This window comes from Centrocercus urophasianus, unplaced genomic scaffold (genome assembly GCF_019232065.1).
Source record: "Centrocercus urophasianus isolate 14NV4802_14NV808 unplaced genomic scaffold, USGS_Curo_1.0 seq_590, whole genome shotgun sequence".
Classification (NCBI taxonomy): domain Eukaryota; kingdom Metazoa; phylum Chordata; class Aves; order Galliformes; family Phasianidae; genus Centrocercus; species Centrocercus urophasianus.
The window spans coordinates 29,554-49,366 of NW_024885189.1; the positions used below are offsets into that span (position 1 = coordinate 29,554).

A 19,813-nucleotide genomic window follows, 5' to 3' on the forward strand; every position below is an offset into this window, starting at 1 on the left:
CGCGCAGCGTCCAACCGGGCCGTGCTCCCAAAGGTGTCCCGGGGGTGTCGGGGGTTGGGGGGGGAACAAAACCCTCACGGCACCGAGAGGGGAGCGGGGCCGGGCCCGTCGGGATGTGCAGCCCCAAATCTAGTGCGGATCGGGGCCCGCTCCGTGCTGCCCCCATACGCGCTGAGCTTCTCTATTTCCCCCTCAACGAATATTTCTCCCGGCGGGGCTGCGGCCAGGCGGGGTGCGCTGTCCCGGTTCCCCACCGCCCGACCCTTCAGGACGGGACCGTGCAGGGCCAGGGCGGCCCGATGTGGGGCAGCACGAAGCAGGGCCGGGCCTTCCCGTCGGGGGACCCCAAGCCGTGTCTCTGCCTCCAGACCCGACGGCGCGGTGCGGCTCTGCCCAAAGCTCCCGGTGCCGCCGCCCTCGGGCCGGGCCCGACTCCTTCAGCGGCACGGTACCTGCGGGCCCGGTACCCCCTCGATTTCGGCTGGAGTTTGGGGTGGTGGAGCGATGTATTTTGGCTCCCTGATAAGGTTTTGATGAAAAATTCATTAAGAGACACTCGGCGCAGTGCCATGAATATTTCAGGGTTTGTGCAAAACAACCGAGAGGGTGTTCGGGGGAGGATGCACCGACGCGGGGAGGAGGGGGCTCGCCAACAACTCCCTTCCCGGTGCTCAGTTCGGCCCCGGTTTGTTGAGACGGGAAGCGAGGAGGGGCCGCACAGCACCGTGCTGCGGGATCCCAGCCCCTCGTCCTTGCCCGGGGCTCGAACCATCTCTATTAAAGGGCGTGAAACGGACAGGGGTTCCGGTCTGTCCCATCGGGTGGCTGCGGGGACACGCAGTGCTCAGCCCCAGAGCCCTCCTGGTGCTGCTCCGAGTTCCTACGAGGCCATAGGGATCCGACAGGAGACAATCCTTCCACCCCCAGTATCACCACGACCAAGGAAGACAGAGAATGAGCCCCTGTCCCTCTGGTCTGTGATCCAGTCCCATGGAGCTGCTCCCACACCACTGTGGGACGGGGACCCCAAAACCAGACAGCCTGTTTCTTCTCCAGCAAACAGACCCCGGGGCTGCAAGGTCCACAGCCACTCGATTTGGGCACACGGAGCTCTGCCCCTCTGCAGCTGCTGCCTGGATGGAGATGGGACAGCGCAGGGCGGGGGACAAAGCCTCACCATCTCTGCAGCCCCCAGAACCGGAGCACAGCACCCTCCTGGAGCAGCACATCCACTGGCCACGCTGGGCCTGCAGGTAAAGGATTTTAATGGAGTGGCTCCCCAGCTTGGAAGGAATGCAGAGCCACAAAGGCGGCCCAGATCCTGGAGGATCAAGGCCACGCAGGATGGGTGGGTGGGGAATGCAGAGCGATGCTTCGTCTCTTCCCAGTGCCATCCCAGCATTGTCCCCTTCCAAAAAGCTGCAGGTTCCTCGGTGTGATCTTTGGGCTCAGTGGCACCCCACAGCTCTGGGGGGGTCGCAGCAAAGGGAGATGGGCAGGGGCATGGGGGCTGGAGTGGGGACAGAGGGTGAGAAAGGCCTCCCCACAAAACCAAAGCGGGCTGACGGCACCCCGGCAAACCCCCCCCACCCCATTTAGGACCTGTCATAATAGGACATTACTGGACCTGCAGGCAGCAGGGGGATGCAGCTCTGCTCGCTCCCAGTCTCTCACCGCTGCCCTCCGGTCCCGTGGCCGTTCCCGTGTCCCCATGGTGTGATGTGGTTCCTCCCCCCTCAGCAGCCCCAGCCCCTCCCCAGGGCTCACCTCGCCCTGACATTTCCTGGCGTTCCTTCCATGCCAGCGGGTTGCCATAGCAAATCTAAATCTTACAAACAAAACGAGGAGAAAAGCCTTATTAGCATATATTCAAATGAAGCATGCAATAATGCAAACCATAAATCATGCAGTCATTGCTATTCAATCAGTGTCTCTTACCCCAGCCCCCACATTTTCCGCGGGTGTCTCAGCTCCTCTCTGCATTTGCAATCTCCCTCCTGGCCTGGGGACACAGAGGGGACCAAACCCACTCCCCGAGGACACCTGGGCTGCAGTCACCTCTGCCATCCAGACCCCAAATTTGAGGTGACAACTTCCCATTCCCATTGGCTGAGGCATCAACCAAAGCTGGGCTCAACCTGGGGCGGGGGGCTCTGCACTGGTGATGCAGCAGCCCCTAATCCGGACTGGTATTTATACCACTTGCTGGGCTCTATTAAATGGGAAAAACTCTCCCCAGGATTAATCTCCCTGCTGTGTTTTAATCTCGGGGCTCGGCTCCCTGTAATCCCCCCACGAGCTGAGCTCAGTGCTGCTGAGCAGAGAGGCCCCATCCCTGCACCGCTGCGATGCTGCAGTCCCCAAGCAGTGCTGGAGGAACTGCACCTCCTGCCCTCGTAAACCTGCAGTGCTCACCCTCTCCCCTGCTGGCTGTGGCCGTACCCAACACACAGCAGTGCCCACACGATGTCCCCCTGCACGGGAAGCAGCAAAACCCAGCCCTGAGCTGGGCAAGTGTCACCAAAAAGTGTCCCCATCGATGCTGGGGTGCAGGAGGGGCTTTCCTTCCTTCCATCAGTGGGAATGCTCTGTGCACCCACATCTCCCTGCAGCATGAGAACTACACCAGCATCTTTTTGGGGTCCCTGGCTCAGCTCCAGGACACAGAGATGTGGTCAAAGTGGGGTGACATGGTTTTCACCCACATCTGCACGTTGGTGACCCTGGGGGAAGTGGCTCTGGGCCGCGAGGGGACACAGGAAACAGAAGTGCCGAGCTTTCCCTTTGGGAACGTTAACGACCTGCCACCTCGTTAGGCACACCGAGCAGGGCTGCACATCCCAACCCAAGCAGCTCAGACCAGGCACCCCGACACCCCCAGCTCTTTATTGGTGCGAATGCAATAAATTAAAAAAAAAAAAAGAGTTCCGGGGCCGCTGCCCCGGCTGTTCCCCCCGCCCTGGTCGTTGCAGGATGGGGCCCGCTGCCATCGGTGCTGCTGCTGCTCTCAGTCCTGCTGCCACCCCGTGGCACTTCCCAGGCACTCCCACTCGGTGGGGACACGCAGGGACAGAAGGACGGACACAGTCACACAGTGTCCGGCACTGGACGTTGCACCTCTCCTGGGGGGGTTTTGGCCTCGCCGTGCCCTGCAGGAGAGGGGCTGGGGGCAGAGCTGCAGGGGGATGCGACGGTGTCCGGGTTGGGGAGGGGGCTCTGCTGGCAGCTGCATGGGGACGGGACCCCTTGGGAAGCCCCAGAGCTCGGGGACTTCTTGGGGGTCTGAGGTTGGGGTTGAAAGCTGGGGGCTGCCTCCCCTGCACCCCGCAGCCTCGCTATCTCTGCCACCCATCCTCAGCCTGCACCCGCCTCGCGGGGACCGGGATGCTGGCAGTGGCCCTCTGCTCCTCCACCAGCGGCCGGGGGGGGGGCAGGGGGTAGGGGTAGCCCTTGGTGTAATCATCTCGTGGCTGGAGGTCTGCAGCGCCTCGGGGGGCTTCGCTCAGGGAGGTCAGGCTGCCCGGGGAGGGCTGTGGGGTGCCTGAAGGGCAGCCGAGACCTGGGGACACCCGCTCTGACTTGATGCTGATGGTGTGGGGCTGCGGGGAGCTGCCGGGGGCCAGGTCCTCGGTGGGGACGATTCTGCTGCTGGCCCTGGGGGGAGAAGGGAGGGTAAGGATAGCTCGCTTCATGCAGCATTCCTGAGGGCATGGGATAGGAAGAGGCCATTTGTGTGCCCCCATTCCCCTCAAGAAGGGCTGTGATCCACCCAACCCATCTCACGTTCCAGCTCCATTCAATTCCTTGTCCCCAAGTGCAGCTGAGGGGGTCACAACATCCCCAGCCCAGCTCCCTCTTCCCAGGCTGCCACCCACTCACATGCTGGCACCGCTGCTGGGAGCCTGGTGTGCGACAGCGGGGGATGCAGGAACCAGGTCCCTGGGGGAAATCCATCTTTAAATAGGCTCTGGGACCGGCTGGGATGTGGCGGGTTGGGGGGTTCCCAGGGGCATCCCCATGCACCCCAGTTCGGGGTGAAGCCGGATGGTGCAGGGCTGTGCTTTGAGCATCCAAATGTTGGGTTCAACCCTAATTTGCATTCACTTTGTCCCTCATCCCCATGCCAGACCCTATCCCCTGCTGTCTCCCGTCCCCAGCCTGATTGCAGTCCTTACCCCAGTGCTGCCATGTCCCGCGGGGGCTGCCATGGAGCTGGAGGGCCAGGCTGCAGGAAGCCAGGAGGAGGTGGGGCCTCGCCAGCCCCGAAATCTGCTGAGCAGGGGGGTGGAAAGCGAGCAGGAGCTGAGAGGCTGTGGTTGGAGCCCCCCAAACATTCAAGGGTGTGAGGTCAGGACTTACCTGCTTGTGCCGGGGTGAGGAAGGGGAAACCAGTAAGGCTGTGGCTGGAGATGCCGGCGCTGCCCGAGGCGAGCACTGGGCTCAAGGTCTGCAGACCAGAGTACAGCGGCCGCTGTGGAACACGAGGGTGCCCCTGGTCAGGCACTGTGCTCCAAACCTCCATGGGAGCTGTGATGCCTCCTCTTTATCCACAACCCCTTCCCATGCCCCCCAGCAATGCCCTGATGTTGGATGAGGAAAAGGAGGAGGGAGCAGATTGGAGGAGCTCCTCTCTGGATTTGGAATGGGAATATCCACACACACGGGTGCCTTGCTGGGAAGCATCCGGCTGCAGAGAGCTGAGGGTGGGTGGAAGCAGGGGACCCCTCACTGCCCTCCTCCATTGTGCCACTGCTGGGAAGGGGACCCAGGGGGGACAATGGCACCAAGCATCCTGCTGACAGCTGCAGATTTGTGGTCTTGCACCTGTGAGGCCACTCTGGGGCTGAGTTCTCCCCCGGCAGCACTGTCCCCACGTGTCAGCCTCAGGTGTCACAGGACTGGGGTCACCCCGTGTCACTCACTGCTGCACCGCTGCCACTCCGGCGCTGCCCATCGGCTCCCAGGTACAGCGGCGGTGGGGTCTTGGTTGCCAAGGCTCGGTTCAGGCTGCCAGCAGGGAACAGGGGGTAACCAATACCTGGAGAGATGGACAGGAGGCTGGCACTCAGGGAGGTGAAACCCTGAGAGCTCTTGTCCTCGGGGGTCCCGAGGTTGTGGTTGGTGGCCTCAGTGTCCTCGTCCCTGGTGGGCGCCCATGTGTGCGTGCTCGGTGCCGCGCTCCTGCGAAGCCACTTCCTGCCCTGGTTGCACCTGGGCTGTGGCCACGGCCGCGTGCTGCAAGCGGAAACGAAGGCGGCAGCCGGATCCGGCCCCAGAGACCAGTGGGGTGCAAACCTCTCCAGCCAGACCCCACTGTGGGGAGGCTGAGCTTGGTGCCCCGCAGGGAAATCCTGTGGCAATGCCACCGCCCCGGCCGAGCTGAGCATCCCGCATCTGGAGCACCACGGCTCAACCTGCTTGCAGCCAAACCACCCAGCGCCAAAGCCACCCCTGTGCCCCCTCCCACCCAGCGGGGGGATTTCCACTGCTCCAACCCCAGCATCATTTTTTTCCAGCTGCTTTTTTGCCGCCCGGCCCCAGGGCTCATTCGGCAGCACTCATCCCATGGCACATGGAGTGCCCCCCGAACCCAGCTCAGATGCAGCGGGTACAGATCGTGTGGGGCCACCTGGGTGCCCCGTGGCAGTGACTCAGCAGTGCAGGAAGCAGCTGGAGGGAGGCAGCAGCCGGTGGCATTTCTGCAGCTGGGGCTGCGCTCCCTGCCCACGCAGCCACCCCGGCCCCGTTCCTGGTAAACCCCTGGGAGATGCTATGAGAGGAGCTTTGCATGTGGCATCCGGCCTGGAAAATCCCTGAGAGGACTCCATCAGCAGGACCTTGTCCTCACTGCGGTGCCACCAACCTGCAGCCCAGCAGTGTGGACCAACCTGGGGGCATCGGTCCCGGTGAGCGTCCCGACGGCTTCGGTGCTGTGGGTTTGAAGGTGGGAGGGCGGCCCTGGCTCTGTGGGGAGCTGCTGGCACTGCCCAGGGCTCCATCACTGCTGCTGGGCGGGGAGCTGCCGTAGGGAACCTCGGGCAGCGGCACCGGGCTCTGTGGGGTGAAGCAGAGGGCTGGACTCTGGGATTGGGATGGAAACACACACCCTGTACCCCTGTGCTGGGCTGCAGCAGTGACTCACGTAGAAGCGGGGCCGTGCCACCGTCAGGTCCATGCCCTCGTTCAGCTGTCGCAGCTTCTCACCAGGATCCAGCCCCTCTTCCAGCTCCAGCTCGTGGCTCTCCAGCCCCAACCCTTTGCGCTTCAGCGTCTGCGGGGAGCGGGGTGATGAGCGGGACCCCCGCCCTGCCCGGCCCCCCCGCAGCCCCCGCCTCTACCTCGAGGATGTCAGAGTTGGTGCGGCTCTCGTGGGGTTCGCTGTACTCCGTGTATTTGAGCAGCACTTTGTCCATGTCGGTGCTGGCGTACTGGAAGAGGCGGTTGGTGCTGTTGAAGATGATGAGGGCGATCTCGCAGTCGCACAGCACGCTCAGCTCATACGCCTTCTTCATCAGCCCGAATTTCCGCTTGGTGAAGGTCACCTATGGGGAAGGGGACACGGCGCTGCCCCAAACCCACCACCACAGCCCCATCGTGCTCCGTTTCCCCCAGCACCCAAACCCCTCCGTGCTCCGGAGCACCCGCAGGTCCCTTCCCATCCTCGTGGCTCCTCATCCCTTCCCGTTCCCCACCTGTCGGTTCCGTTGATCCAGTATTCGGCTGATCTGGATTTTTTTCCGGCCCATTTTTGCTTCCTCGGCTCAAGGAGAGGCTGAAAGAGACAGAGAGAAGCCCTGAGCACTCACTGCGTGCTCCCCACCTTCCTCACTGTTCCAGAGGCCAAAAATTCACTCTGCTGAAAAAAAAAAAAAAGCTTTTTGGAAGAAGTTTCGGTCCCAGCAGCGTTCCCTGATTATTTTTTTTTTCTGCAAAGTTTCGAAAACTGAAAAAATACCCCCCAAAATGGAAAACTTTGCTGGGGTAAAGGGGAAAAGCCCCCTGCGCTCTGCTCAGACGGCTCCATCGCCCCCCACCCCATGGCAGCCCCACGGCCCCGCAGCCCCGTGCCACCTCCCCGCGGTCCCTGGAGTGCTGCAGGGCGCACAGAGCAGCCTCAGCATCCCAAAGCTGCGCCCTGTGCTCGTCCCCACGGGGGTTTTTACCAGCGGATGGGGGCTGATGGGGAGGGGGGTTACAAAAGAGGCCGGGTTGGCTGCAGGGAGGGTCCTCCATAAGACAAAAAGGACATTTTTAGGTGCAGGGTTTTGTGTCTTTTGTTTTTTTTGTTTTTTTTTTTTTAATACAATATAGTGTGTTTTGGGGTTTTTTTTTTTTGAATGCGAGCAGACTAAATTTGACCTCAGCCGTTCACAGGTCAGGAAGTGGCTGTATGAGGAGACAGCAAAGCAAAACCACCCACCTCCCAGTGCCACGTGAGCTGCTGCTGGGATGAGGGCGCAGCTCCTCTTGCTGCCCCTCAGCTCCCATCACCCCAAACCCCTCTGGGATTGGGGCACTCGGTGCCAGGGGTGGCAGCAAGGCGTTCCCAGCGGGATGCTCGCACTCACCCCAAATTGGGTGCAGCCCTGGCACCGGTGCTGTCCCCAGTGTCCCCCAAACCCACGGCCACAGGACAAGAGCTGACCACAGGGCTGGGGCTCTCTATGGGATGATGGTCCCCATGTCCCCACGCGAGCCCCCACTGCAGGGATCAGGGTGCGGGTAGGGGAAGCACCAACCCTTCGCTCCCCAGTTCCCCAGCCCGGCCCGCTTCCTTCTCTCGAGCACGTTGCCATTTACCATCTTGCTCAGCTGCTATATTTAGCTGATCAAAACTAATTTTAATTTATGGAAGGAAATTGCGCTGCTGTTCCCACGGCCCCGCTGCCACCCCGTGTCCCCGGGCCCACGCAGGGTGCGAAGGTACAGGGGGGTGACGCGACCACCCCGGCCCCATAGGGAACAAACTCTGCCAGGAAAAGCCAGCGGTTCCCCAGTGGCACCGTGGAGGTTTCCCAAGGATGCACACGGCCGGACCCATCCCCACCTGCAGCACAGCACAGCGCATCTCCTGCAGGGCTCAGCTCCCACCTGCCCACCCCACCCTCGGTCCCACCAGCTGTATGTGATCAGGGTGCAGAAACACGAGCTGTTCCCACAGGGCTCTGCTCGCAGCCCGGCCTTGGCCCACCGCATCCCTGCGAGCGCACGGCTGCACCCTGAGGGGCTATTTTTAAAGGCTTGCAAACCTCGGTGGGGAGGAGAGGCCACGCAGTGAGAGCTCAAAGGTGCTGGGGGGACAAAGGTTGCGTGCAGCGGGGAGCTGAGTGCTACCGAAGGCCCCTGGGATGCTGCCGTGTCCCCACACTCCTGCAGCCCCCCGTCATCCAGCTTTGACTGCAGGTGGGAAGGAAGCTCAGAGTGAGCTGATCACCCTCTTCTGATCACCCTCTCCCCATCCCCATCCTCAGTGCTGCTGGCGTGGCCTCGTGCAATTAGTGGGGTGGTTTCATCAGCCGCCTCTTTGAGCTCCTCGTTAGGGCAGCTCTGCTCCTCCTGGGGCATCGCCTCGGCCCTGCAGGTCCTGATATTTGGCACAAGGCAGGGATGTGCTGTTGCCCAGAGGTGAGGGGTTCAGACACCGCAGTGCGGCACAGCTCCTCCTGCCCCCCTGCAGGTATTAAAAGCCGTGGAGGGAGGGGGGAGCTCATGCTTTGGATTTTAATTGCTGTGATAAGGCGATAAGCAGCGCTCCGGCTGCAGGCGATTAGCACGGCGCTTTGCCACATCCGAGGATGGCAGCAAGGGAGCAGCACGGCGTGCCACAGGGACAGCATCACCCCAGGAGGGAGCGACAGGGACGTGGGAAAGGAAACGGCTTTGGGGGCTCCCAGCAAAACCCAGCAGAGCTCTCAGACCCTCAAACCCAACCTCGATGGCTCTCACCCTGTGCCAAGCCGGGAGAGGAGCCCGCTGCCGTCCTCCACCTTCGCTTCAACAGAAGCTGCTGCGCTCCTGGCGTCCCGCCGGCCCCAAACTGCCTCCCACACACAGGTATCTTTAGCTCAGGCCCTGCTCTCTCGCACGCACCCAACCCGTTTCCCCCAGCACCATGGAGCCGTGCCCCCAACATCACCGGTGCCCCTCCAGGACCCACGGCCCAGCAGCCACCGTGGTGCTGCCCCAGCCTTCTGGCTGCAGCGAGGTTTATAATTAACTCCCCCGTTTCCTGTGCATCTTTTGGGGGTCACTCGCACCACGGCGGAGCGTGCAGACTTCTGAGCTGCTCTCTTAATTAGCTGCAAAGCGGACCCTGGGAGCGGTGTGTTTTTTGGCAGGTTTTTCTATGTGCAGCAGCAAAAGCCAGTGGTGGCTGTGGGGTTTGGCTGTGCTGGTTTGGTCCTGGTGTGCACTGGGTGGCACACACAGCACGCCAGGTCTTTTGCCCTATTACGTCCTTCTTGATCACTACTGACACCAGAAACACTGAGTGCAGCAAGCTGGACAAATTTCCCCCATCTCCAGCCCAGCGTGCAGCTCTGCAGCCATGTCCTGTGCCCAAAGCAGGGATGCAGTGAGAGAAGGGAAGGGTGGTCACAGGGGATTCAATCCCTGGGGCTGGAGTCGTCCCCAGCCAAGCACAAGGAAGGGACATACAGATCCTGCTCGTCAGGGCTGGATGTGGCCTTTCTGAACTCCTCAGCATTTCATTTTCCCACCCCACAATGGGACAGCGTGACATCGATGTAGAAACCGGAGGAAAAATGAAAAAGTGGTAAAAAAGATGAGGATTTCGTTGCCTATCTGGAGGCAGAGAGCTGAGGGTGAGGGGGAAGAAGGCAAGCAGCAAACGCTGCCTGCATTTGGCTGCTTCCAAACAGTTGGAGAAAAATATTGATCAAAGTGGATCAGAAAGTTTCTACTGCATCTTTGCCTGGGATGTAACGTGGGCTTGGCCAGGAGCTGTGGCACCTCCAGGCCAGGAGGGCAGCAGGCTCAGAGGAGCAGTGGCTGCAGACAGACACACGGACAGACCTCAGGATGCATCCATGTGGTGGGAGCTGCCCTGCTTTGTGCTGGGGACGTGGCCCTGCTCCGTGAGGATGGGTGGCGTTGGGGCTCAGTGCCACCCTGAGGCTGGCACGGGGAAACAGCAACGTTGAGCAGCGTTTCTGCAGAGGGGTGATGGGGCTTTCTGCTTTTTATAGGTTGGTTAAACAACCAACCAGCAGGAACCAGAACGGGAAAGCAGGAGGAGCCTGCTGGGAAGGAGAGCCCGGGGGACAGGGGGGCACCTGGGGGCACAGGGGTGTGGGGACAAGGGGTCCCAACAGCTTCTTCCCTATCTCACATACAAGCACACAATCAATAGAGCCTCAAAACGCAGCCATGTCGAGCATCGCCCCGTCACCGTGCAGAAAAATCCCTGGGGGCAATTAGAATTCATGCTTCTGCCTGCTGCTGCAGCACCAGGCTGGGCAATGGCACTGCCCTGCATCCCTCCAGAGCCACATCCAGGCTGGGGCTGGGGGATGTGGCCTCACTGGGGTGACGCAGAGCGAAAGTCCCAGCAGCGCCCGGCCCCACTGAGCGAGGTGCAGCACTGGGTGGAGGCTGTTTGGTTCTGAAATGACTGTGTGGAACGAGGAAGGATGGCAATGACCCCCACACTGAGGCAGCTCTTCTCTTTGGGAAGGCAGATAGGCATCCAAACCCCCTCTGGGATCCAGGCCACCCTTTCTGCTCGGTGCTGGTGGTGCTGCCCGCAGCAGGAGCACGCTGTTGCTGCAGAGCTGGGTCACCCCGTGCTACAACTGAGTGTCAGTATGGGAAATGATGTCTGCTTGCTGCTGGACGGCTTGCTGGGGCAGCCATGAGATGGTGATGGCTGAGCCCACCCTCGTGTGTGCTGCACAAACCTGGTTTGCTCCTGGCAGCCTGCTGTGAAGAGGAGTGAAATTCAAGGGTCTTAAACAGAGCAATCCTCGCCCCGCTCCTGGGCTCACATCACCCCGTCGTGGCTTAGTGAGTCTGACCTAAAATCAAATCCTAAAATCAAGCCAAGGCCCTGCATCTACATCCCAGATCCCACATCCTGAGCTGCACAGGTTTTCCCCTGGCCTGCATGACTTGTCCAGCTTGCAGTTAGGAACACGGGGCAAGGCCAGCAGTTGGCTCCCTGCTCTGCTCAGCCATGCTCCCTTCCCAGCAGGGCAGCTGCCCACCTGCCAGAGGATGCACATGGATTGATGGCGCTCGGCCCATCACTGCCTTACAGCTCACCTGCTGACTGTCACCTTAATTCATCACCTGCAAAACTCCATCCCAACAGCTCTGGGAAACTTTCCCTCATTAAAAGAGTGAAGCCCCAGGGATGGGGACTTGCTGGCAGTCGGCTGCAGCAGGCAGAGGGCTTGGAAGGGGATGCACCCTGCTGTCCCTGAAGTGATGGAGATGCTTATGTGAGAGGGACACACTGGAAGTGCCACATGTGGACAGGACAGAGCCGTGGATGGGACACATCTCCGCTCAGGAGCAATAAAGTAACCAAGCTCCAGTTCAGTGCCAGACCAGCACATGATCCCAGCAAAGCCATGGGGAGATCAAGCCCAGGTTGGGCTGTCTGTTCCGAGCTGGGCTGTGCCGTGCCTCAGTTTCCCCACAGCACAGCGGGTTCAGCCCCACCACCCAAAGGCCTGGGACCCGGGGGAGGCATCCGTAGTGCCGGGCAGAGCGGCTGCCCGCCAGGCTGCACTTTTGGGTTAAACCCAGGCGTTCCTCTGCGCGCAGACACGAGTAAAAATAACCGGCCGGAGCGCGGCGCAAACCACAGGCTTTTTATAGCCCGCCATCCCTAGACGGCGGGGCGGGGGCCGAGGCTCCGCCGTGCTCAGGGCAGCCCGCAGGGCGCCGTCCCGGCCGCACCGCACCGCCCCGCACCCCGCACCAGACGGTGCCCCCCTCCCCCGGCCCGTGCGCACCGACGGGGCGGCCGCGGCGGGGCAGCCGGCACCGAAGGGTCCCGCCGAGGCGCGGGGCTGGGGGAGCGCTGCCCGATCTCCCCCTCACGCACCCCGGTGCCAGCCACCGGCTCAGCGGCCGATCCCGTGTTCCCCACCGGGGGGTAGGGGCAGCTCGGAGCCCCCGTGCGCACGGGACCCCATCTCTCCGCCCGGGACACTCACCTGGACACCGGCTCCTTCTCCTTGGTAAGTCTCCACCGGCACGGCCGCGGGTGCCTGGCGCTGCAGCGGAACCGGCCCGGCCCGGTGCGGCCCCGCCGCCGTCGGGTCCCGGTGCCGGTCCGGTGCCGGTGCGCTCCCGGGAGCCGTGCGCTGCCCGCTGCCTGCTCCAGCCGCACGGAAACATTTGCATAGCCCCGCCCCCCCGCGCCGATAAATTTGCATAGTGCTGCCGGGCTCGCTCGCCATTGGCTGCTGCGGCGGGGCCGGTTTGCAAACCACGCCCATTTCAGGGAAAGGGGAGGGGCTAAGGGCGCGAGCTGTGCCCCGAGGATGGGGTCAGGGCTTGGGGCGCTGGGGGGTGCAGCCATGGGGGGGATGCGATAAAGGTGAGGTTATGGGGGTTTGGAGCGCGAGTCGGTGCGAATCTGAGAGCTACGGGGGTCCCGGGGGTGGTCCTGTCCTCACTGAAGGGAGCAGGCTGAGGGCACAGGGTTAGAAGGGTTGGGAGTGCCCGCACCCCGGCCCCCCGTGTCACAAAGAAACCTCATCTGCTCGGAAGCTCTGCAGCTAAACAGCAACAATCTCTTTTTTGATCTCTTCTGATTACAAACGTTTCTGTTTCCTACACGTTTCACCCTGCGAGGGCTCCCCTCGGTGCTACAGCATGCAGAGCAGCCGGAGCCTTTGCTCAGCTCAGGGACCATTCGCTCATCATGAGGCCGCCCTGCAGCGAGCGGTCGTGGAAACCGAAGCGGGGGCCGGTGAACCACAGTGACATAACATGAGGGAGGTGGCAAGGAAGCTCTGGGTACTGAGAGCTGAGAGCTGAGCTGAGAGGAACCTCGATGTGCACCCTGAGGCCTTTGAGCAAAGCAAAGCGCAGTGCAGTGCACACTGCAAACCCCACAGCCACCGTTCCCACTCAGTGCAGGGGGGGGTCAGGCCCTGGTGACATGGAGAGCCCAGCTGTGATTTCCTGGCACTGTCACCAGCGCGGGCACACGGCGTGCAGTGGGGCCACCTCGAGCAGGGAGAGGAGAATGCACGTGTTTGTGGATGCTGCAACTCCAAACTGGTGAGGGTGCAGAGCAAAAGTGAGATGCTGCTGCATCATGTGGTGACAATGCAGTCACCAGTGGGCAGTGGGCAGTCCCGGGTTTGGGGGACACTGATGTGTTGGGACTGTGCATCCAAACCCTCAGATCAGCCCCAGCGAGGAGGGCACTGCCTGCCCGGGAGCTGCTCGTCCCATTGGGAGCAGCTGTGTTTATAGCACGGAACTGATGCAACCCTGAATTCACGTGCCCAGGCAGCAGGTGGGAAAGAACTGGATGGAAATGAGCTCCCCAGGAGGGGACGTGTCCTTGCACCCTGCCATGCCGGCCCCAGTCCCTGAGCTGTGGGGCTGGAGGGAAGTGGCTCCCTGGATCAGACTTTCTGTGGGGTTTGTGCAGGCGGAAAGGACACGACATCTTTCTCAGAGCTGCATTTAAAGCTCACGAGTTATAGAGGGCTTCAGAGTGCAATTAGCAGACTGTTAATTAGCCCTGCTCATAATCTTAATTGATCCTGGAGAGGAGGTGGGAGGGAGAGCAGGAGTGCAGGCGCATCAGGAGAGCAGCATCCTGCACCAACGTGTCCAGCTGTCCCCAGCTGTCTCCTTCTGCCCCGGCTGCAGGGCAGGGACACACGAGGTGGCCTCTTGATTGCTCAGAGCATCAGACCTCCCTGACCCTTCCTTCACCTTGTGGTCTCCTGGGGCTTGGCTTGGCCTAGGGCTGCTTCCAGCTGAGCCCCTTCTTTGAGTGTGGGACTGTCCCTGGGGTCAGGGGGTGCACAGGGGTTGTCCAGGCTCTGGTTGGCTGCTGCCAGCAAGCTTGAGGCTCAAAAGCTTTGAGCTCCCTCTGGAGGCCCTTCCTGCCCCCAAATCCAGGGATTTGGGGGGACCTGAGCTGAGCCCCAAGTGATGCAGCCACTCAGAGGTGATAGGGGCACTGGCACTGGGGGCTGATTTGGGGACCCTGAGCCAAATGCCAGGGATGCGGGCTTGGGGACCTCCATCCCCCACAGCCAAAAATGCAAGCGGGGCTGGAAATGAGCAGAGAGCCAAACCATCACTGCCTGCCAAGGCCAACAACGCCAGCGTTCAAAATAGCCCCATGTCCCGCGTGGCTCCGGAGCAGAGGGTGCCAGCAGGAACCACCCACGCGGGACAGGCGGCTCTGATGGAAAGGTCGCCCATCCCGGATCCCACAGCTGGGCTGGGCATGGGCCCAAACGCTGATGACACCGGGCTGGAAGGAACTGGAGGCATCTCCCATCCGTGTCCTCATCGTGGCCCTGGCACAGTGCATGGGATGTGCACGGAAAGGCACAGCCCTGATGTTGCCCTTATCCCATACAGGTGGGAAACGGCTGCTCTGGGGGCTGAGGGTTTGAGTAGGGAACCTCTGCCTCAGTTTCCCCTCTGTTCCTGAGTGCATTCCCAAAATAAAAGGGGATCTGCAGAGTGAATTTTTCCAAATTGATGGGTGTGCTGAATGGGGTTGGGGGGGGTTGCTCAGTGCTATCACCCCCCCCCTCTCCCCCCGAGGGATTGTGTTGCGAAGGGCAATTCCCAGCCATTCCCAGGGGAAGAGGAGCTTCTGCTTCCCAGGATATTTATAAAGCACGGGAAAGTTGGGCCGGCCCCGAGTTCCGGCGGTCCTTTCTCAGCCTCACGGGGACGCGTTTCGGCCGTTCACTCCCAATTTACGCAGCAGCTGAAGTCAAACGCACCTCCCCGGGGCCGACGTCCCCTTCCTCGACGCGGAGCAGCGGGGTGGCTCACGGCCGGTAGGGATTTCCAGGAGCTGACTGGGAAAGGGGCAGGCGGGGGGGGGACCTGTGGGGTACCGGTGGGGTACGGCCAGCCCCCACCTGTCCATCTGTCCTCGCGTCTGTCCCCGGAGCCCCCACCCCGTTCCTGCCCCTTTCCTCCACCCTCCGATCCCTGGGTGGGACGCGGGCGGAGCCGCTCCGCGTTGCCCGGGGCGGGGGGGTCCGGTCGTGGTGGGGAGGTCCGGGGACAGGACGGGCAGGACCGCCCCGTCTGGGCAGCGCTGCGCGGAGGAAAGCGGCGCTCCCGGGGTTCAGCGCTCGATCCCGGGTCGAAGCGGAGGTGCGCGCGGCTTCTCCGGCCCTGCCCAGCGCCCTCCGGTTCTCGGTGCCGGCCCCGCCATGCCCTCCTACCCGCAGCGGACCCTGACGGTGCTCCTGCTCTTCGGCACGCTGTCCGCCGCCATGGCCCTGCTCGCTTCCAGCCTCATCTTCCAGCTGCCGGCGGGTCGGACCGCTCTCGGAAGCGGTCCCGGTGCCGCTCGAGGAGCGCTGCCGGAATCCGCGGCCGCCGTTTTGCTGCCGGTGTCGGCCGTGCTGGCCGCGCTCTGCCTCGTGCTCAACGTGAGCTGCCTCCTCCTCTGCCTCCTCCACGGCTACTTCAGCACGGAGCTGTGCCGGGGGCAGCCCGGGCCCGAGCGGTGAGAGCGGGGGGCACCGCGGTGGGGCGGGGGGGAGCACCGGGGACTGGAAGGTGTGGGGGGCACCGGGGTGCTCTGGACCCCCAGGGATGCAGAGGGAGCTCGGAGGGGTCCTCGCCACTCCTCTTTCCCCCCGCGATATTGGCCCCTCCCTGTGGAAGGCGAGCAGAGGGGACTGCAAGGGTTGGACCGCTCTGGGTTTGGGTGAACGCTGGGCAGTGACAGCCCAAATTCCTCCCTGCTGTGCCCTCCCATGAAGCGGGGTTACCTCTGGCTGATCCACCCCGGGGCTGTAAATTTGCTTCCTTCATTAGCTGCAAGTAGTGACTGCACTGATGAGCTCACAGCTGCTGCACCCTATGGAGTTACCCAAGAGCATTCCTGGGTGATCCCAGCCCTCGTGCTGTGTCTGCACCTGGAGCCACCCATGTTTGTCCCTTGCCACAGTGGTGACCGCCAGGTGACCACAGACCCACGTTTGGTGACCAGCAGACGTGTGCTGACTTAATCATTACCAGCACGTTTACACTTGCAGAACTGTTTCCAATGCAATTAGTTCCAATCTGCTTCCTCAACCATGACCTGGCTTTGGTCGGTGGCTCCTGGGTGAACCAAAAATAAAAGCAGCGTGCAAATGATGGCAGTGAAATGCAGCTCATTGGAAGTCGGTCCCTTCATGTGGCTCCCACGGTGGTTCCTGCAGGGCCGTTTTGGGACCGTTGTGAGCAAGTCACAGCTCAGCTTAGAGGAAACAACAGGATCTGGCAAAACTTTGAGTGTCTCACATTTCGTGCAGCAGCTCCAGCAAGTCTCACCTGCTGGCTTCCAAGTGATGCTGCATCTCCACGTGCTCATTAGTGAAGATTCCCAGAGTAAACCTTGCTTACAGTGGAAAATCCACCCATTGGCTGTGAATTTGTTTGAGATTTTGTATTCATTTGGGCTGGAAAATGCTCATTTTCCAGGTTGTGCAATTCTTGTGTGGAAGCCTCAGGGTTGAGGCAGGCTGAGCACTGAGCAGCAGCGATGGAGGTCACACAGACACAGTGTGAGGGCGGCAACCTGCTCCACGGCTGGGTTGGAGCAACCCTCCCAAAGCTGTTCCCAAACAATTTGACTTTATATGATGCTTCTGTGCTCTTCTCCTGTGTCCCCATGCGGTGAGAGGCTGCTTTTGGCTTTGCTGCTGGCAGTGCAAGGCTTTGGCAGCAGGGAGCTTGCAAGGAGCAGGTCGGGAGTCCCAGCTCCACATCCCTCTGCCTGGGATGGGTCAGGCAGCGCCTCGTTTTCCCAGCTGTGAGCTGAGGGTTACGCTGTGTTTTGGGAGGAAGAGAGGCAGCCTGGGGCAGGAGGTGCTGGGATGCAGCCCTTCTCCCTGTGATGCCGTTTGCTGCCATCTCTCCGTGGCCCCACCGGCCGCTGGTTTCATTAGGGGACCAGCTCACGTCCCAGGGACCTTTCCCACGTTGGGGCTGTCACACTGAATTACCGCTCCGCTTCTCAGCGCTGCGCTCAATAGTCCGAGCCAGCTCCAAACAAAGTCCTTCTCCTCCCCGCTAATCCCTCCCGACTCAGGTAATTAAGAAAACAAAGCGGCTGCTCTTCCTCGCCGGGCAGCGGGTTCAGGCTCCATTAACGGCTCCAGGCTGCAGCAAGCCCAGGAGGAGGGCATCGTGCTGGGGGACTCGGGGAGGAAATGGGGACAGGGCGCAGCGTCCCTTGGCTGCTGCATTTGTCCCATGGGGTGGAGGGAGCCGGCTGCCGCGGAAGTGCAACGTGAGGGCTGGTCCTGCCGGGACAGTCGTGTCATGCTGAGCTGCAGGTCCCGTGTCCTTCCAATGGGCCCCAGGGCTTCTGGAGGTGCTGCAGAATCCGTGATGCTCTGTGCGCCCCTGAAAGGAGGGCCCTGCAGGAAACGAGCTGTTCTTCTCCTGTGGTTTAGGAACGATTCAAACAACGCCCCCCCCCTCCAGACAAAGGGCTCGCAATCTGAGCTGAGCAAAGAAATCCACTCCCGAGGCTGCAAAGACAACCTGGCCTTGCTAAATTTAGTGCACCAGCACTTTGCTTTTCACTCTTTCTTTAAGGGGGAGATGGGCATGAGGCCTCACTTTTGTTCCTTGCTTGCTCTACAAGGTTTGCTGAACAGGACAAATCACCTGCAGAGAGCCCTGAGCAGCCTGAATCTCTCTTGTCTGCCCTACCTGCTTTCCAAAGCACAGCCAGAATCAGGCATCTCAAAATCCTTTTTCCAGAGCGGGAACAGATCATGCAGAGCTGTGCAGCACAGAGGAAAGACTCAACCCTGAACTTCTCCATGCAAAAGCAGCATTTCAGTTCCTCAGCAGGGGCCAGGAAACAACGCAGCCCCATCTCAGCAAAGTGTTTCTGTCCCGTTTTGCAGGGCAGACTGGTTCCTCCTGGACAGCCGGACAGTTCGCCACGCGGCCATCGGCTTGTTCTGCTGCGGGGTCTCAGTCTATCTGACAGGTAAGTGCTCACTGCCCACAAACACAGCCTGCTGCGGGGGGAAGGCAGGGACTGTGCCCAGCCCCGGCCTCTCTCTAGATGCTGATTGCTTGTGAGCTGCTGCATTTCCACCAAAGCATCAGGTTTGCTTTGCGAATAGCATCAGCCGCAGCGTGAACTTTCTTCTCTTGATGAGCAGCCCCCACGGGGCAGCTCTGGCCTGAACTTTGCAGGTCAGATGCATCGCTTGAATCCATCTGGTTCCTCACGGTGTGCTGCACTCCCCCTTCCAGCTCTTGCCATCTACATGCTGCTGCTGTTTGAACTCGAGGCTGGCATCGCCAGCGCCTGCATCCTCTCCTCTGGCATCATCGTGCTGTTGGTGACGGTGACGCACGCCCTGGTCCGCGCCTCCCAGCTGTCACGCCGCAGCCACTCCGAGATCTCTCACACTCTGTATGAGAACGACTCTGCCCAGCACAGCGAAACTCCCGGCAGCAATCTGAACAACAAGAGCATCCCTGTGCCCCGGCCCCGGCCTGAGATCCATCGGGAATTCTCCTTCTCTCCCTTCCTGGAGCGCAAATCTCAGCTGGGCTCTCCGGCCAGCAGCAATCTCACCTCCTCGGGCAGCCCTGGGGCACACTCTGAGAAGGAGAGCTACCACCTGCCCCGCACGCACAGGACGCTGTCAGCAGAGTCAGCCTTGCTGCAGGCACAGGGCAAGCCCTGGAACGGCGTCACCCAGGAGATGAGGAATGTGCTGGCACGCAAACCTGGAGCCTCGGGCAAGGACTCGACCCTGGTGTGAGTGGAATGTCCATCTCATCACAGCAGAACTGCAGGAGCCATAGCCAAGATCTGCATCTCTGTTTAGAGCTTAATATAGGTCACGTCACAGCCCAAGTGTCAGCGATCCCTCATGAGGTCGGGATGGCTGATTTTCCACCCTCTGCCCTCCTGCTCTGAGGATGCTGCATGGGCCTGTGCAGCCACAGCCACAGGTTTTCTTTGCTGAGAAGGCCGGGCTCCCAGCCCCTCCTGCAGTGCTGCTGGCACTTGTCTCCCTGCAAACAAGACAGCAGGGGCAGGGAAAGGCTCGAGCAGGACTGTCCCATCTCTGCAGGGCACTGAGCAGCAGCGAAGGAAGTGGCAACACACGTGAGGGCTGAGAGGACTTTGTCCAGGAGCACACCTACCCTCCTTCCCCAGCAACCCCAGCCAGTTTCTCTGGCTGCCCCTCTCCCCTTCCATTGCCTCCTCTATTCCCTCAGTCACCAGCACCTCAACCCTCTGGGCAGGACATGGGAGCTGCCCATCCTGTGTTCCGTGGGAAAACCTTGCTGGGGATCACCTGGATGTCACCTAAGGACGGTGCCAATTGTCAGCGCTGAGACCTGTGGCGCAGGAAGGGCTGTGCTGGTGGTTCTCTGCTGTCTGCAGGACAGAATGCACAAGTGCAACTGCTGCTCCTGTTAAAAATGAGTGGGTTCAGCTCACAGTTACTAAAGCTACGTGCTTGGATCTTCCCCACATCCTCATCATCCAGCAATCTGTAAAGCATTTCACGGAGGGAAGGAAGGCCGCTGACCCAGATCCCCCCTCACCTTCCATGTTATCCTCACAGATACCTGTTACTCT

The 19,813-nt window shown here is 61.2% G+C and overlaps 2 protein-coding genes across 6 annotated transcripts; one reads left to right on the plus strand and one right to left on the minus strand.

Moving 5' to 3' along the window:
* Positions 1–1,937: 1,937 nt before the first annotated feature.
* Positions 1,938–12,273, minus strand: MEF2B (myocyte enhancer factor 2B). 5 transcript variants are annotated; one of them, XM_042836338.1, is made up of 9 exons: positions 12,186–12,273; positions 6,693–6,772; positions 6,339–6,542; positions 6,143–6,271; positions 5,889–6,054; positions 4,923–5,038; positions 4,360–4,447; positions 4,176–4,272; positions 1,938–3,654 (listed from the first exon to the last, which is right to left on the minus strand). In XM_042836338.1, the coding sequence occupies exons 2-9, from the start codon at positions 6,744–6,746 to the stop codon at positions 3,336–3,338; spliced, it is 1,173 nt and encodes a 390-aa protein (XP_042692272.1). In that variant the 5' UTR covers positions 6,747–6,772; positions 12,186–12,273; the 3' UTR covers positions 1,938–3,335. The 5 variants fall into 5 exon arrangements, with proteins under 5 accessions (XP_042692272.1, XP_042692271.1, XP_042692268.1 ...); XM_042836337.1 differs by having other exon boundaries at positions 4,176–4,269; positions 4,360–4,471; XM_042836334.1 differs by having other exon boundaries at positions 4,360–4,471.
* A 3,131-nt stretch (positions 12,274–15,404) lies between these two features.
* Positions 15,405–19,106, plus strand: TMEM221 (transmembrane protein 221). The gene is made up of 3 exons (XM_042836339.1): positions 15,405–15,703; positions 18,108–18,193; positions 18,466–19,106. Exons 1-3 carry the CDS (start codon positions 15,405–15,407, stop codon positions 18,981–18,983), a joined length of 903 nt encoding a protein of 300 aa, XP_042692273.1. The 3' UTR covers positions 18,984–19,106.
* Positions 19,107–19,813: the final 707 nt, after the last annotated feature.

Excerpts from the sequence above, each read along its gene's own strand:
- MEF2B (XM_042836334.1), bottom strand. The coding sequence starts at position 6,746 with ATGGGCCGGAAAAAAATCCAGATCAGCCGAATACTGGATCAACGGAAC. Across the intron at positions 6,055-6,142 it reads TGGCACGGCCCCGCTTCTAC|AGCCCGGTGCCGCTGCCCGA; the intron begins GTGAGTCACTGC and ends TTCACCCCACAG. Across the intron at positions 3,655-4,175 it reads CGGGACATGGCAGCACTGGG|GGCCAGCAGCAGAATCGTCC; the intron begins GTAAGGACTGCA and ends TTCTCCCCCCAG.
- TMEM221 (XM_042836339.1), top strand. The coding sequence starts at position 15,405 with ATGCCCTCCTACCCGCAGCGGACCCTGACGGTGCTCCTGCTCTTCGGC. Across the intron at positions 15,704-18,107 it reads GGGCAGCCCGGGCCCGAGCG|GGCAGACTGGTTCCTCCTGG; the intron begins GTGAGAGCGGGG and ends CCCGTTTTGCAG. Across the intron at positions 18,194-18,465 it reads GGTCTCAGTCTATCTGACAG|CTCTTGCCATCTACATGCTG; the intron begins GTAAGTGCTCAC and ends TCCCCCTTCCAG.